Genomic DNA, 14,003 nt, shown 5'->3' on the forward strand with positions numbered 1-14,003 from the left:
ACATAGTATCTATAACAATAACATTAACTTTTTGTGCAGACTACACTAGGCATACATTAGATAGAATGGAAAGGAAACCCCTTTTTCTACATCACTATTTCACTATGCAACTCAATCTAAGGACCCTGCTGAAGGTTATTTAACTGGCTCCTCAGTGCTTAACCCAAAATTCCCAGGAATCCCTTCAAATGCCATGAGCTGGTCATTCATTCAGGCTTGCAATACCTACTGCATTTCTCCCTAAATGGGACTTCTTTAAGAGTCTCAGGTATCTCTAAACCATCAGGAAAAGCATTCACCTCTTTCCCTGAGATGAGCTTCCTGTGCTGTAAAGAAGCAAGAGGACTGAACTATTGTTTCCAGTATTTTTTTCAGGGAAAGGAGAAAGTCTCTGAACACCTTCCCTGTGATGCACCACAGCCTGGAGCCACTGGGCACAGTTCAGCTACCCCCACAGGGCAGCGGCAAACCCTCCCAGTGTCTCATACCACAACTCTGCCTGCCCTGCCCTGCAGCGCCCCAAAATGGAGGAGGGATGCTCCCCTCAGGCTTCCCACCGCCGGCAGCACTCACCCTTGCGGCACAGAGCCAGCCGCGGCAGCTTCCCGTGGGTCAGCTCGTGACGGAGATCCACAACCCAGATGGGGATATCCACCTGGAATTACAGCCACTGGCGTTACCCCACAGTTCCCACTGCATCACGCCACAACCGTACGCAGCCCTGCAAGGCTGCAGAGAACCTCTGCCCTGGGAATGGCCTCTTCTGGGCCACCCCTGCACCGCAGTCCCCCAGCTTCCCACTTCAAGGTGGGCTGAAATCCCCTGCTCTCTGATCCCGCTCCTCCTGTGGCCTAGGATCCATACAAACTTGGGATTTCACAGTTTAAGTTCTTCAGTGTTACTTGCAACAACAGATGTCTTTTTAGACAGAGGTGCTATGTATAATTTAATGAGATACTGAGAAGCAGTTAGATTATGTTTAAAGTGATGAAACATTCTGGATGACAGTTTGTATATCAAAGATACAAATCCTATCATATATAATACTCAAATCATACACACTAAGTTGCATGCAATTTTTTGCAACTTTCCTAAGGACTTTAACTATGCAAGACCTCTATTTTTAAGCTTGATCAGTTTTAAAAGGTGAGAAGCAGCACTATTAAAAACCCAGCAAAAAAAATTCAATTCATCATTCTCACATAGGGGCCCCAGACAAGGCTGTATATATAAGAGAGTCTCAAATACTGTCTGTCCTTCACGTTCAAAACTTGCTGTTCAGACCCAGATATGATGCTCTGTGCAGCTGGCAATAAAAGGACTCAAGTTGGTCCTGCTACTACAATTACACCTTGAACCTTCCCTCCTCCACACAAACAAGCTCACCTCAAACGAGACACGAGTTGAAAATGCCTGCAAATGTGATTAAGTGCTTTTTATATATAACCTTGCTTGTCAAAGACCAGAATTTATAAACCATAGATTTAGCTAGGAAAGAAACTAGCTAGAAAGTAGCTAAAAAACGAAAATGTGTGGTGTACATGTCAAGTGGTACTATTTACATGTAAATCAAGACTTTTGATCACACGATTCAAAATGCTTTAATGATCATCAGCCTTTGTTACTCGTAATCTGACTTTAAAGAACAAAGTTTTAGATCTAGTTACATCAAGCCTCTTTAAAACTCTGCAGCTGGAAAGAACTGGCATCTATATCCATTATTTTGGTTACAAAAGAATGACCTCCCACAACTCCCTCCACCCAGTGTTGTTAAAAGACAATGCATATGTTCTCTGTATATACATAAGCTATCGAGTAACTCTTATTAAATATTTACCTCTCTGGCTAATTGTCTCAGAGGAATGCTGACCATTTTCTGTTTCCTTTCTGTGATCAAGTTGACAAACCTGCAAGCAGGTTACAGAAAAGATAAATGACTATCAAGAGCTGCAGAGAAACTTGGAACCCCAGAGACAAACTCCCCACATGCTACAACACTGTGGTCCCAAAGATGCAAAGTGAAATTAGACAGCTGAATAATGCTATCCGTCCAGGTCTCTCTCTCTCACAGCACACAGGTCTTCAGAGCCCCACCTTACAAGAGCCAGCCCATAAGAGAGGATGAGCTCATGCGACTTCAATCTGCCAGATGAATCCAGGACCTTGCAACGAATCAGTTCAGCGGTGCAATCCACTGCAAGAGGCATTTTGGGACCATACCTAGAGAGAAAGGAAAAACAGGTGAGCAGTCTCACAAGAATACACTCCCTCTGCAAAATGCGTGGCTTTCCAGCTACTTTTTGTGCTTTGTGGTACACAACAGCCTGAGAAACAGTATGCAGAAAGACAGCATCAAAGACCCTTTCCAGAAGACATTTATTTGGAACAGAGTGATCACATGACTACTCCTAAGCATATGTTAAATGAGTACTTACTGATATGCTACGCACATACACAATACAAGATGCCATACCTCGACTGGTCTTGCATACGAGTGCAGCAGGGGCAACACAAACAGAATAAGGGGATTTGGAGGCCTCGGATATGCTCACTGCAGCACTCTGCCTTGAGAAACCAGCCTGTGAAGCTGCGGGCAGGCAGGGCTTCTGCCTCCCCTGGTGCCCACGGGGCCAGCCTACTTCTGGCATGAGCTACATGCCCGAAGGCTACTGCATGAAGAAGGCGCCCTGCAAGACGGAGCTGCCTGCCCGGCGGCGCCGGCGGTCTGCACACACAACCCCGCCGCGGAGCAGCACCGGGGAGCTGCGGCCGGGTCCCGGGCGCCCTACGGGCCCAAGACAGAGAGCGTCGGGAGCAGCCTGGGGCGGCGGGCCGGCAGGGCTGCTCCAGCGACAGAGGAGGCAGCCTGGAAGGCAGCGCCGGCCCCGCAGGGCCGCAGCGCGCTCCCTGCCCGCCGTGTGCGGCCCCTACCGACTCTTCCAGGCCGAGACCCGGTCCAGCGCTTCCTGCTGCAGCCGGCTGTCGCCGCAGTACAGCCCCACCATCACCTGGTCCCACTCCGCCCTGCCCCTCCATGCCACCACAGTCCGCAGCGGCTTGAGCCGCTTGCGGGCCGGCGACAAACTCGGCCGCCCGCGGCGCCACGCCAGCTCCGCGCAGCCCGCCATGCCGCCGCCTGCGCCGAGCTTCCGGTCCCCGCCCCGAGGCGGGGCGCGCGCGGGCCGCTTCCGGGGCGGGCGGTGGCGGCGGTGGCGGCCGGCGGGGGCGCGGGGCGGGCTGCGGGGCGTCGTGAGCCTGCGGGGGCTGTCGGCCGGTGCGGGGACGCCGGGCTTGCCCGAGGGCTGTGGGACTCGTCTCCCGAGCGAAGGGGGATCCTGCAGGGATTCGCAGCAGGGCCTGTGGTCCGCGGCCAAAAGGGGCTGGGGCGTTTTGAGGCGTGCCCTCCCCTCACGGAGCTGGGGGGAGCGGGGGCGCTGGGATGTGTTTGGGGTCAGGGTGGAGGGCGGCCGGGGGGCTTCTGGGCGGGGTGCTGGACTCGGTGGGCTGTGGACACGGTCCCCGCGGCAGGAGGTGGAGGCAGCCGGATAACGCCGGGCTGCAGGCTGTATCTGCGTGACCTTACCGAGCCCGGCGCTGCCGTGGGCCCGAGGGGAGAGGGAGGAGGCAGCTGTCGTGACTAAAGCGCGTATGGTACAGCTGCTTCCAGCGTCCCTGACCTTCCAGCCTTGGCTGTGCGCATCTGCGCTTGCAGAAGACTTAACTGCTCTTCTTCCCAGTTGCAACATTTTACATATCAATCATCAATAAATGATCCAGGCTATACATCACCTTATTTTTGGAGGCTTTTTTTTTAAACTTCTCTTTTCACTGATGTGTTTGCATAATCCCAGGAATACACTTCTGTTAGAGGTCAGAGGGGAGGTAGAACTGAGATACGGGATGGGAAAAAAAAAGCACTGGAGGTGGGGGTCCACAGAAGCTACTTACGCTGGGTTTGCTGGTAGAAAAGCTAAGCCTGTAGGTTCTGGTGCTACTTCCAGAACCTAAAGAGTAGCTTGGTCTTTCCCCAAGGCTGTCAGGACTTCAGGATAGATGAAGCGCTTTTTGTTCAATATTCCGAAGCGAGATTTTTTTTGCAAAACTGTTAATCATCCTCACCAGCTTCTTATGAACATTATCTGAAGAAATCCTTATACTGGAAAACTAAAACTCTTCTTATATTCTAGCACAAAGGCAGTTAACGAAGCCCCCTGTGATTTAGGCTAATATGAGTGTGCCTGAGTGCATAGTTGAGACCACGTGCAATATGAGTGAACGGGAAAAAATTATAGAGCTTCTGCCCTGTACAAAATACTTACTTTATTAAATACCAAAGATTATGGGAAAGAAATGCTGAATGAGTTCTGTTAAAATAGCATCTTTGAAAAATGCCTTAGTTCGTTAAAGTTTCAATCTCCTCCCTCCTGTCTCCCCCCAAAAACATCTACCTTGTTCTTTGGTTCTTCTAATAAATGTAAGCCAGATTGAAACGAGTTTCATTACTCAAAATAAGTGTAAGGTTGAAGGAACAGATTTGACATTCGTTGCCAAACTCCCACAGTGCCTCATGCAGTGAAAGCGAATTCTCAGAAGATATGAGGCAGGGAGAAAACTTGGCCAAGGCTCTGTTCTCTGGAAATGGAGTTGTACTTTTCATCTGCTTAAAAAATGTTCTGAAAGGACAAGCTGTTTACTGCAATCAAAGGGTCTTATTCAGAGCATAGAACACTGTGTGTCATTTTGCTTGCCAGATTATTTCTGGGTCTCAGAAATCAACTGTAGTGCAAAAGTTTTAAAAGGCAAATACTGCAGTGCTGTGGAACAGATAGGATACATCAAACTTGTTCAGATCACCTGCTTCCAGAACCTCAGAGACATATCAGAAATTAAATTGAAGAGAGTATTTTTCATTCTTATTCTCTGTGGAGAGGGAGAAAGATGTGAAGGGTTTGGTGGCTGTTACAGGGATGGAAGGGAGCAAGGACTGAGCAGCATAGATTTCACATGCTTCATGTGCTTTCAGAGTCTGGATCTATGGGGAATTGCGCTTGTGCTGTTGCTCTGCTTGTGATGTCTGGCTACGAGGTTGCTCAGTACAGAATTGGGAGGTAATAGGCAAAGATGGCTTGTTGCCCAGAATCTCCCACACAAGATTGGCAGCGATTTGCCATTCTAGTTTCTGCAGCCTTGCTGTGGTGTTGGCTGAGAGAAGAGGCCAGGACTGTCTACGGTGTCCCTGTAGTACTTTGGGAATCTGGGTGGTTAGGGTGAGTGAGGTTACTTGCACCTGCAGATGAAGTGCCAATGAGGAGCAAGGAACCAGACTGCTATCTAGGTAAAAGGCCTAAATGGAAAACCTATTTTTTAAAAGAAAAGAAATTTCAGTGTGTCAGGGTAATGTAGGTAGTGGATTAAAATGAAAAATCCAGCAGGTGAAATGTGATAATACTTCCTCTAAAGAGACATGAATCTGCTTTTCATTTGTATAACTGAAAAGCAAGCCCCCAGAGCCTTCATGAATAGTCTTGCTCTTGCTGGGAATAAGGAAATTCCTTTTCCTACTTTCTTTCCAGAGAGTTTGAAGTAAGCAGAGGCGATACCTGGAACCGGCCTTGGAATGTCAGCTGAAAGGAAATTTCACATGCAGCATGTCTTTCTTGACTGGGATTAACAACTTTGTGCCAATCTTCTTCCTGGAGTAATCAATGACAAAAAATGCATTTAAAATCAGTGGTTGCAAAAGATTAAGCTTTGGGTCATCCAGAAATGAAGAAAAAGCCCTTTAAACCAAAAAAGGAGAGAGTGTGACAAGAAGATGGGAGGTCAGGTGGTTTTCTGTTTGTTTGTTTGCTCCTGTTGTTTTCTACACTATTTTTCAACTCAAACTTGAATGAGGCACAGCCAAGAAAGAGCCATGCTCTGTCTGCCTTTCTGTGGCTTGGTACTTTAATCTCTAACTGGTCCCAAGAGATTTGAGCTCCATATATTTCCCAAACACCATGGCCCTTTGAGATTGTTAGTAGAGCAGCGGGTGGCAGAGCAGTCAGAGCATATCTGGCCTGGCAGTGGTTGCCTTCTTGTTTGAGTGTTCCTCCTGGAGTGGGGAGCGCGACTGCTGATAGGGCAGAGAAGAAGGGAGAGGGGCCTCTGCATCTTTTCAGTGCTATTGGCTGGTTTTGTTTTCTGGCATCTGTGAGACTTGAGCTTTGGAGACTAGCCATTGAACATCCTGTTTTCACTGAATTTGTCTCTGTTCTTCCCAGTCTCTTCTCCTTTCTTCTGGTGGCAGAGTTGCTGCAATAGCACCAAGGTAAGAATATGAAACGGCACTTCTTGGCTCATTTCTCACATGGGGATTGTTATGTTTGAGCAAGAGGTATCTGGCATTCTAAGCAGATAAAGGCAAGTTTAGCTGGGATCTCAAAAATCACTATGCTCTTTAGAGAGCTAGGCAACAGAGGCCAATAACGTAACTCCAGATTTGTCGAGTGCTGAATTAAACTAACCTGCTTACAGTCCTGCTGCGTGGATTCCTGTGCAGCAAGTACTAAGCAATGCCTGCACACTTTTAGTCCTTATGCTCAATCCTGCTCTCTTTGAAGTTAGTGGAAGTTTTAGGGTAAAGCTGCATCAAGCCTTACATACGTTGGGATTGTCAAGGTCAGCAGATGGGCAGTAATTCTCTTGTGCCATGAGTGTGTGACCAAGCTGCGGCTTCCAGCCTTTTCTGATAAAGCTGAATGAGGTGCTGTATGTAGTTCTTTACTTCTGGGAGTCTCCCCTGGTGCAGAGCTTGTTTTCCTGCTGATCCTGGATGGAAAGGTTTGTTGCAGAAGTGACCTGTGACTCCCATGCTCAGCACTTTCTGCAGAAAAGGGAGGAGGGACAACAGGAATTCCTGTGTGCGTGGTCTCAGCACACTGAGCAGCCATCTCTGGGTAAGAGAGTCAAAGCAGGAAAGACAGACAGGCTCACCCTGTTACAAGAAGAGAAGGGCTAAGAGAAGGTTGGATGGAAATGTGTAGGAATGGAGGAGAGGAAATGGAGGGGTACAGACAGTCAGAAGTGGATACATGTGGGTGAAAGACAGCCCGAGTCACTTTCTCAAGAACATCCTGCCCCTATTCTGCACCTCTCCTACGTGCTCCTGAGGCTACAGAGATCCTTGGTTTCCCTCCCCTTTCAGAATAATATTCATAAAGCAGGGCTCGACTTTCTTCCAGGTATGTTGGATTTTGAAGAGCAAAGCAGGGGATGTATTACAGGAAATAAGGAACTGAACATGCTTTCCAATGCCAGAGGCCTTGGCAGCAGGTTCTGGTGCTTTCTGAGATGTCAGCCAGCCCTGAAGGAGGAGGCAGTATATAGTTTTGCATTTCTAGCTAGTCCAGGAATGCTGCATATGGATTCCAGGTAAGGAGCAGCTTCCTGCAAAGGGAAAGGTCATTTGGCTCAGTGGGACTCTCTACAGGGAAGACTCAAAGAAAAAGCCTAACTCAGACAACCTAAATGTTCCCACCAGTCAGCAGCATCTCTTGTGAAACTTGTTATGCCAGGCTCAACACAGGACATGATGTTTAAAGACTTGTTTGGAGAATAAGCTGTTGATGACTGTTTTACTTCTTTGGCACATGCAAGAAACTGCTTGTGGAGAAAGAAATTGGGGACGGAGATAGAAGAACTAGACGAGGGGAGAGATAGTGGAAGGAGTCTTGGGAATGAGAACTTTACCTCAAATAAGTTTATTGCAATGATTCTCTACAGTATATGAACAAACATGGTGAAACAAACTCTGGGCTGTGTGCTCTGTCCCCAGGGGGAGAAGCTGAGAGAGCACAATGCAAACCAGATGTTTGCCATTTTGTTTAATGCATCTCCTGAAAAGTGCTCAGGCAATATGGCCATGGAGCAGAGTCTAGGAACAGGCACTGAACATGATGAGGAGTGGCAGAAGTGCATTCCTCCCTAGAGGAGATGCAGGTTTCAGGTACAAAATGTGCTTTAAAAGCAGTGGATTGAGGCACCCTGGAAAACCTTTCTGCTCCAAAACTTTCGTTACCTCTTTTAATTTGTGTTCTTCTCTTTTTGACTGAAGATAAACAAGAGCCTATGAAGACTTGCACCTCCCTCCTCCCTCACAGATGGAAGGCTCCAAGGAAAAAATCATCCTGAATATTGGGGGAGTCAGATATGAGACATACAGCAGCACCCTCCGGACCTTCCCAGGGACCAAGCTCTGCAGCCTAACAGAGCCCCATGCCCCAAGCATCTACGACTATGATCCCACCACCAAAGAGTTCTTTTTTGATAGGAGCGCTGAGATCTTCAGCTACGTGTTGAACTATTATAGGACCAAACATTTCCACTGCCCCATTGATACCTGTAGGTCAATCTTAGAAGAAGAGCTGGCTTTCTGGGAAATAAATGAGACACAGCTAGCATCCTGCTGCTGGCTGAAGCTGAATAACAAAGAGGTGCAGCCAGAGGAGTTTAACATTTGGGATGAAAATGAACAGACTGATGACCAGTGCCTCATAGTCCAGACAGAAAGAAGGGATTTCAGCTGGCGAACCAGGTGGCAGCCAAAGATTTGGTCTATATTTGAAAAACCCTTTTCCTCTTTCGGTGCGAAGGTAATGTCCATATGTGGAGATGGACACAGCCTGTGTCCTTTGGAGCGGGTCTATGAAAAATGCTAATGGGTTCATAGCTTTGATAAGTATGCTTTGAGTCCCAGATTAAAAAAGAAGATAAAATTCTCTCTTCTCATTAACAGACACCTCCTTCTTCTCTCCTCCTCTTGTCCCTGTTCTCTGTATAAAATGCATGCCCCGTGCCTCTTTAAAATGTCAGGCATGCAGGACAACAAACGCAAGTCAGAGGCTGCAGAGGATGTTTTCTGTGCTGGTGGTATTTCTGGAGCCAGTATTTAGTGCTGAAGAGGCCCTCAGTGTGAATCTGTCCACATTACTCCAGCTGTCAGACATTTCCCCTTCCTTACAAACTCTGATGTTCTGGTGTTTTTTTCTTTGACTCCAATCTTCTCTATTATTTTTCAAATCTGGAAGGAGAAAAATGCACTCCATGTGAACAAAACAATGGTGATTTGAGAAAGATTAGTCTGGGATTGTACTGTGGCTGTGGAGAGGATCCTGGGGTTGTGGTGGGGCAGTGAGGTTATACGATACTTGTTTGTTGGACTAATTGCATGTGTGCCCTTTCATCCCTCTGCAGTGCTTGGCTTTTGTTTCTCTGCTGTTCATCATTGGAATTGTCATCATATTCTGCGAAGAGACCAAGGCACAATTTGAGTTCTTCACCTCTGTTGGCTCTTCTGAGGTCTCGCACGATGACCATGAACCCTATTACCACCAGGCTGCCTACTTGCTTCATCTGGAGCTTTTCTGTGTCCTCTGGTTTACTTTTGAGTTCTCTGTGCGATTTTGTTTCTGCCCAGACAAGAAGTTGTTCTTCCAAAATCCCCTGAATGTGGCTGACTTCCTCTCCCTCTTCCCAGTTTATATTGAACTCTTTGTGGCGGGGCAGATTCAGAGAAAGCCAAGCCTGGGGCTTTGGTTGGGCTTTGTTCGCATTGTCTATCTCTTCAAACTCCTGAAGATATCCAAGCTGATAGAAACGCCACTGATCCTCAGGGTTCTGTGCTACACCCTCAAGTCTATCCTTAGAGAGATTTGCATCCTGCTGATGATTTTGGCCTTTGAGACCCTCTTCTTTGGCTCTCTCTTTTTCTATGGGGAGTTGCTGGGTAGCCATCCCTCCTACACAGGGGAGCTGCACTTCACTGACATTCTTGTTTGCTTCTGGTGGGCTTTGATCACACTCACTACAGTGGGCTACGGAGATATTCTCCCTCTCACTACAGTTGGCCAAGTGACGGCAGCCTTAGCTGCGATATTCGGCCTGTTAACTATTATCATCCCAATACCCATTTTCCTGGTGAAATTTAAAAGCTATTATGACATTGCTATCTTCAAACAGAAGCTGAAAAGAAGCAAGAAACATTAACACTTCAGAACCTCTATTCCCCTTTGCCTTTAGCAATAAACATTCAGCACGGTTTATTCCCTTTGGTGGGAAGGGAGTGCAAATAGTTCTTACTGCATTTACTTGCTGCCTTAGCATATTTCAAACTATTGGTGAGGCCTCACGTTGCAGTACTTGATATACAACTGATCAGACCTGTTGAATCCCATGGGTCTTTCCCATATTGTACTTCCTCCCATGCTCTTTTACATGCCACAGTTTCTCTCTCTCATCTAACTGTTTGGAGACAGGCTGTGATGCTGCATTATAGCCTGAATCTGCACAACATAGCCCAGTTCCGTTACCTGGGGCCACAGCATGTTCCCTCAGCTGGCATACAACCCATGATGCTAGCTATGCCCTCCACCACCTGACAGATCGTAATCTCATTTTGCGTGCTGGGAAAGAAGATTTGTACACAGTCTGGCTCTGACAGGGAGGAGGAGGCATGGATATATCTTTTTTTAACAGTGTTCTGTTTCCTCATTTTACCTAAACAAGCCAGTACATCTGATTTGCCTGCACTCACACATTGATGTAAAGGCGGCAGCGGGCTGAACTGAATATCTGTGGTCCTGAGAGCCAGCACTGTTTGATCATAGAATCACAGAATCATTTAGGTTGGAAAAGATATTGATAACCTGCTTTGCGGGCTCACAGGAATTGCTGTGGCATTCGGGTAGCAGCAAGGGAGCCCTCCAACAGCAAATCCTTTTTGGCTCTGCTGAAGTCAATGGCCTTGACCTCAGTGAGATCAAAATTTCATTGGACACTTCCAGTGGATCAACACATTTCAACAGTTCTTGATTTTTATGTAACAAAGTCACCGAGCTATTAGCCAAAATATCTATATGGTTTGTGCTATTCAAAAGGAAGAACATAAGCGACAGTACTCAATATAATTCTAATGTCATTTACTTTCTTAAGGCATAGATATAAACTAGGAATATTTATCTTTTAACTGGATAGTCTTAATTATTACCTATGTTTAATTTTGAAATAACAAATATTGTTGAGGTATGAAAAAAAACCACATCCCATTGTTTATATAGCAGGATGATGTGCTAATATTATTTTGTTTAGTAAGTAAAAAATTCTGTATACAATAACATTTATGTATTTAAATTTCATTAAGGCTGTATTTTAATTGCAACTTTGATTAAGTTTTGTCTGTCACTATGATTTTTCTGTTCAGGATAGCATTTTAAGGCTGCTTTATTTTTATTGAAACACCAAGTAACTTCCCTCTATTCCAATGCAATTACAGTGAATTAGTTTTTGTCTAAAGAGAAGGAAAAAACACTGCAAACATTTCAGGCACAAAGCACATGAGAAGCTGGAGACACTCTGGCAGTGGAAGGAAGGTCTAGGTGTTCTCCTGCATGCACCTTTGCTATTCATAGAGTGGAGGGGGTGAGCAGGATGCATGCTGGTGCATAGGAATTTTTCTTAATTAGATTGAAGTGGTGCTATGTTTTCTGTGGACATATATCACCTTCTTGGAAATTCATATAAATTGCAACAGTTTAACAGAGATTTACCAGGTCCCTTCTTGAGTTTTCCCCAGTCTAGGAAAGGGTCCACGATATAATCATAGGCCATGACCCCATTTTAAGACTCCAAGTCAAATCCACTGGAACAGTTAGGTCTTACTGGCTGCGAAGTTAGGAGGTGGTTCAGAATGCTGCAGTGCTTATTTCTTTGTTTAGCCAGCTCTGTTGGTGTACATCCGTTTTTCAGCAGATGCTTCACGGGAGACAGATTTTCTGTAATTGAAGGGAGCAGCCTTCACTGCTGCCCCCAGAAGAGGGTGCTCTCTAAATGCACATGGCAGTCCCATTTCTGCACAGGAAGCATGATGTGAACATCAGAACAGGGTATTACACTGCTCTCTGCAGCACGACTCCATTTAGGTCCAAATGTACGTTCCTGTCACATCAGTTAGTGTCCACTCCTGTTGGTCATAAAAACAGAAGTTACAGCAGCAACATCAAGCCGATGTCGATGTGACAGAGGAACTGTAGTTCCTCCGGATCAAAGGATCTAACCCTGCTGAGAACTCAGCACGGGTTTTATCAGAGGAAGAATATGTACTGTAAGCTCAAAAAACCTGCATGGACTTGGTGGCAAGTGGAACTGGCTAGATCAACAGTTGTTCTGTTAAAGAGCAGTATATGGAAAATCATCATGTACAAAGTGTTGCCAAGCTTTAGTTGGATTTCAATGCCTTGCTCATGATCTTCGAAATGTAGATGTTATGTATCCTTGGGGAAAGAGTCTCATTTTCTGAGAGTCAAAGTGCTATATATATATAAGGAAAACAATGACTTAAAAATACATTTACCTTAGACAACAGTGCAATGAATGATATAATTCACGCCAGAGAATAATCATCCAGCCGAGTTTCAAAGTGCCAAAGACAGAAATTATTATCTTGGCTACATGCTAGAGTTGCCTCTTTGTCCAGTCACCAGAAGATACTGTGGAAAAAGAGCTTTCTGTATATTAGTAATACATAAATCATAAAACTATCTCCATGCTTGGGTTAGGGATTTGAAGGCTTGGAGAACAGATATCTCGGGGCTGAAAATAAGATTAGTGGTTTTCAAAAACCCATTTAAGTTATAGCTGTCATTTGTGAAAACACCAGAAGGCAACTGTGTTGAAATGGAAGGACATAGATCACAGACTGTCCTGCAGGAGACTCTAAAGTACTTGTGACTTCTCTAATCCTTAGGGTGTGTTTCACATATGCCTCAAAGCAAAGAGAAGTTCCTCCAAGATAGAGGTGTTGCCAAGATAGACGGTCCTGTTATTTGCCCAGCCCGTTGCCACAAGGTCAGCTGGATCACCTGAATGCGAACAGAAAGTGGTTTCTTACTTACAGTACTTACAGTACTTACAGTTTTCAAAGTTTAATACCTCCTGATGTCCGCCTTCACCCCAAACTAGATAGGTGTCCAAGCTGTGGCATATGTATGGATGCAGGACTAATTCAACTCCAGCAGTGAGGAGTGGCAGTGCTACTCTGGTTTCACTGACATCCACGTGTGGAACTGCCCTGGCAGTCAAAACATCTGCTCTTGAATCCAAGCTCCTTCGGGCCTTCAGGCCTCCCCAGTCTGGGCCTCTGAGGGCATCCGAGTCTATGTGGTCAGTAAAGCATGGGTCTAGCTTGCTCTTAAGACCATCTTGTGGGTTGGTGCCTGCAAAGTCACCTCAGCCCCCGCCCTAGAGTGGAATAAAGAGGGACGGCCTGAGCAGTCACAGCATCTTGGCCAAGCTCTTCTGCTTGGGTGGCGCGGGCAGCAGGACACGCTTTTGCCGCATTGCTAATCGCTAATGCCACAGTTAAGCACGCGGCAGACAATTTGACCACGTGCTATATAGCCTGTCTGGGACCGGTCAACGACGTGTGTCACTGCAGCGGGTTGACCCCAGCCAGCAGCCAGATGCCCACGCAGCCGCCTTCTCACTCCCCTCCTCAACAGGACGGAGAGAGAAGGTAAGATGGAAAAGCTTGTCGGTGGAGATAAAGGCAGGGGGATCACTTACCAATTACCGTCACAGGCAAAACAGACTCAACTTGGGGAAAATTAGATTACTACCAATTAAAATAGATTCAGATAGTGAGAAACAAAACCAAAAATCCAACCAACACCTTCCCCTCCCTGTTTTTTCTGGGCTCAAAGTCACTCCTCCCTCCTGACTCTTCTACCCCCTCCCACCACCCGCTTGGCTGGCAGGCTCAGCTGTGCCCTGCCGCGGGCCGGCTGGGGCCGGCTGGGGCCGGCTGGGGCCGGCTGTGTCTGGCACAGGGCGGCCCCCGGCCTCCGCTCGCAGAGGACCCCCTGCAGCCCCCTGCTACCGGCACCCAGTGCAGTTGTGGCTGAGCACGTGCTCCCCTCCCGAGACCACCGCGCGGCGCCGGGCAGGCCCTCTCTGAGCCCGCCGTGCCG

General features: G+C 46.9%; 2 protein-coding genes and 1 long non-coding RNA gene across 10 annotated transcripts in view; 1 reads left to right on the forward strand and 2 right to left on the reverse strand.

Moving 5' to 3' along the window:
* LAS1L (LAS1 like ribosome biogenesis factor) overlaps positions 1–3,152 on the reverse strand; it is a 39,833-nt gene extending 36,681 nt beyond the window's left edge. For 7 of the 8 annotated variants that reach the window (XR_012675486.1, XM_075161854.1, XM_075161857.1 and 4 more), the window contains exons 1-4: positions 2,932–3,152; positions 2,095–2,220; positions 1,838–1,907; positions 574–655 (exon numbers count right to left, since the gene is read on the reverse strand). Coding sequence is in view for 7 of the 8 variants with exons in the window: in XM_075161854.1 (XP_075017955.1) it covers positions 574–655; positions 1,838–1,907; positions 2,095–2,220; positions 2,932–3,128 (475 nt within the window). In the remaining variant the exon portion in view is untranslated. Of the gene's footprint in view, positions 1–573; positions 656–1,837; positions 1,908–2,094; positions 2,221–2,473; positions 2,884–2,931 lie in introns of those variants that run through there. The other variant, XM_075161855.1, reaches the window with a different exon arrangement.
* Positions 3,153–6,219: 3,067 nt separating this feature from the next.
* Positions 6,220–11,153, forward strand: LOC142087485 (voltage-gated potassium channel KCNC1-like). The gene is made up of 3 exons (XM_075161788.1): positions 6,220–6,310; positions 8,096–8,633; positions 9,235–11,153. The coding sequence occupies exons 2-3, from the start codon at positions 8,142–8,144 to the stop codon at positions 10,024–10,026; spliced, it is 1,284 nt and encodes a 427-aa protein (XP_075017889.1). The 5' UTR covers positions 6,220–6,310; positions 8,096–8,141; the 3' UTR covers positions 10,027–11,153.
* Positions 11,154–11,200: 47 nt separating this feature from the next.
* LOC142087486 (uncharacterized) lies at positions 11,201–13,219 on the reverse strand. The gene is made up of 3 exons (XR_012675462.1): positions 12,948–13,219; positions 12,389–12,524; positions 11,201–11,998 (listed from the first exon to the last, which is right to left on the reverse strand). It is a non-coding gene; the product is annotated as an uncharacterized LOC142087486 (long non-coding RNA).
* Between the last annotated feature and the right edge of the window lie 784 nt (positions 13,220–14,003).

This window comes from Calonectris borealis, chromosome 13, assembly GCF_964195595.1.
Source record: "Calonectris borealis chromosome 13, bCalBor7.hap1.2, whole genome shotgun sequence".
NCBI classification, from domain to species: domain Eukaryota; kingdom Metazoa; phylum Chordata; class Aves; order Procellariiformes; family Procellariidae; genus Calonectris; species Calonectris borealis.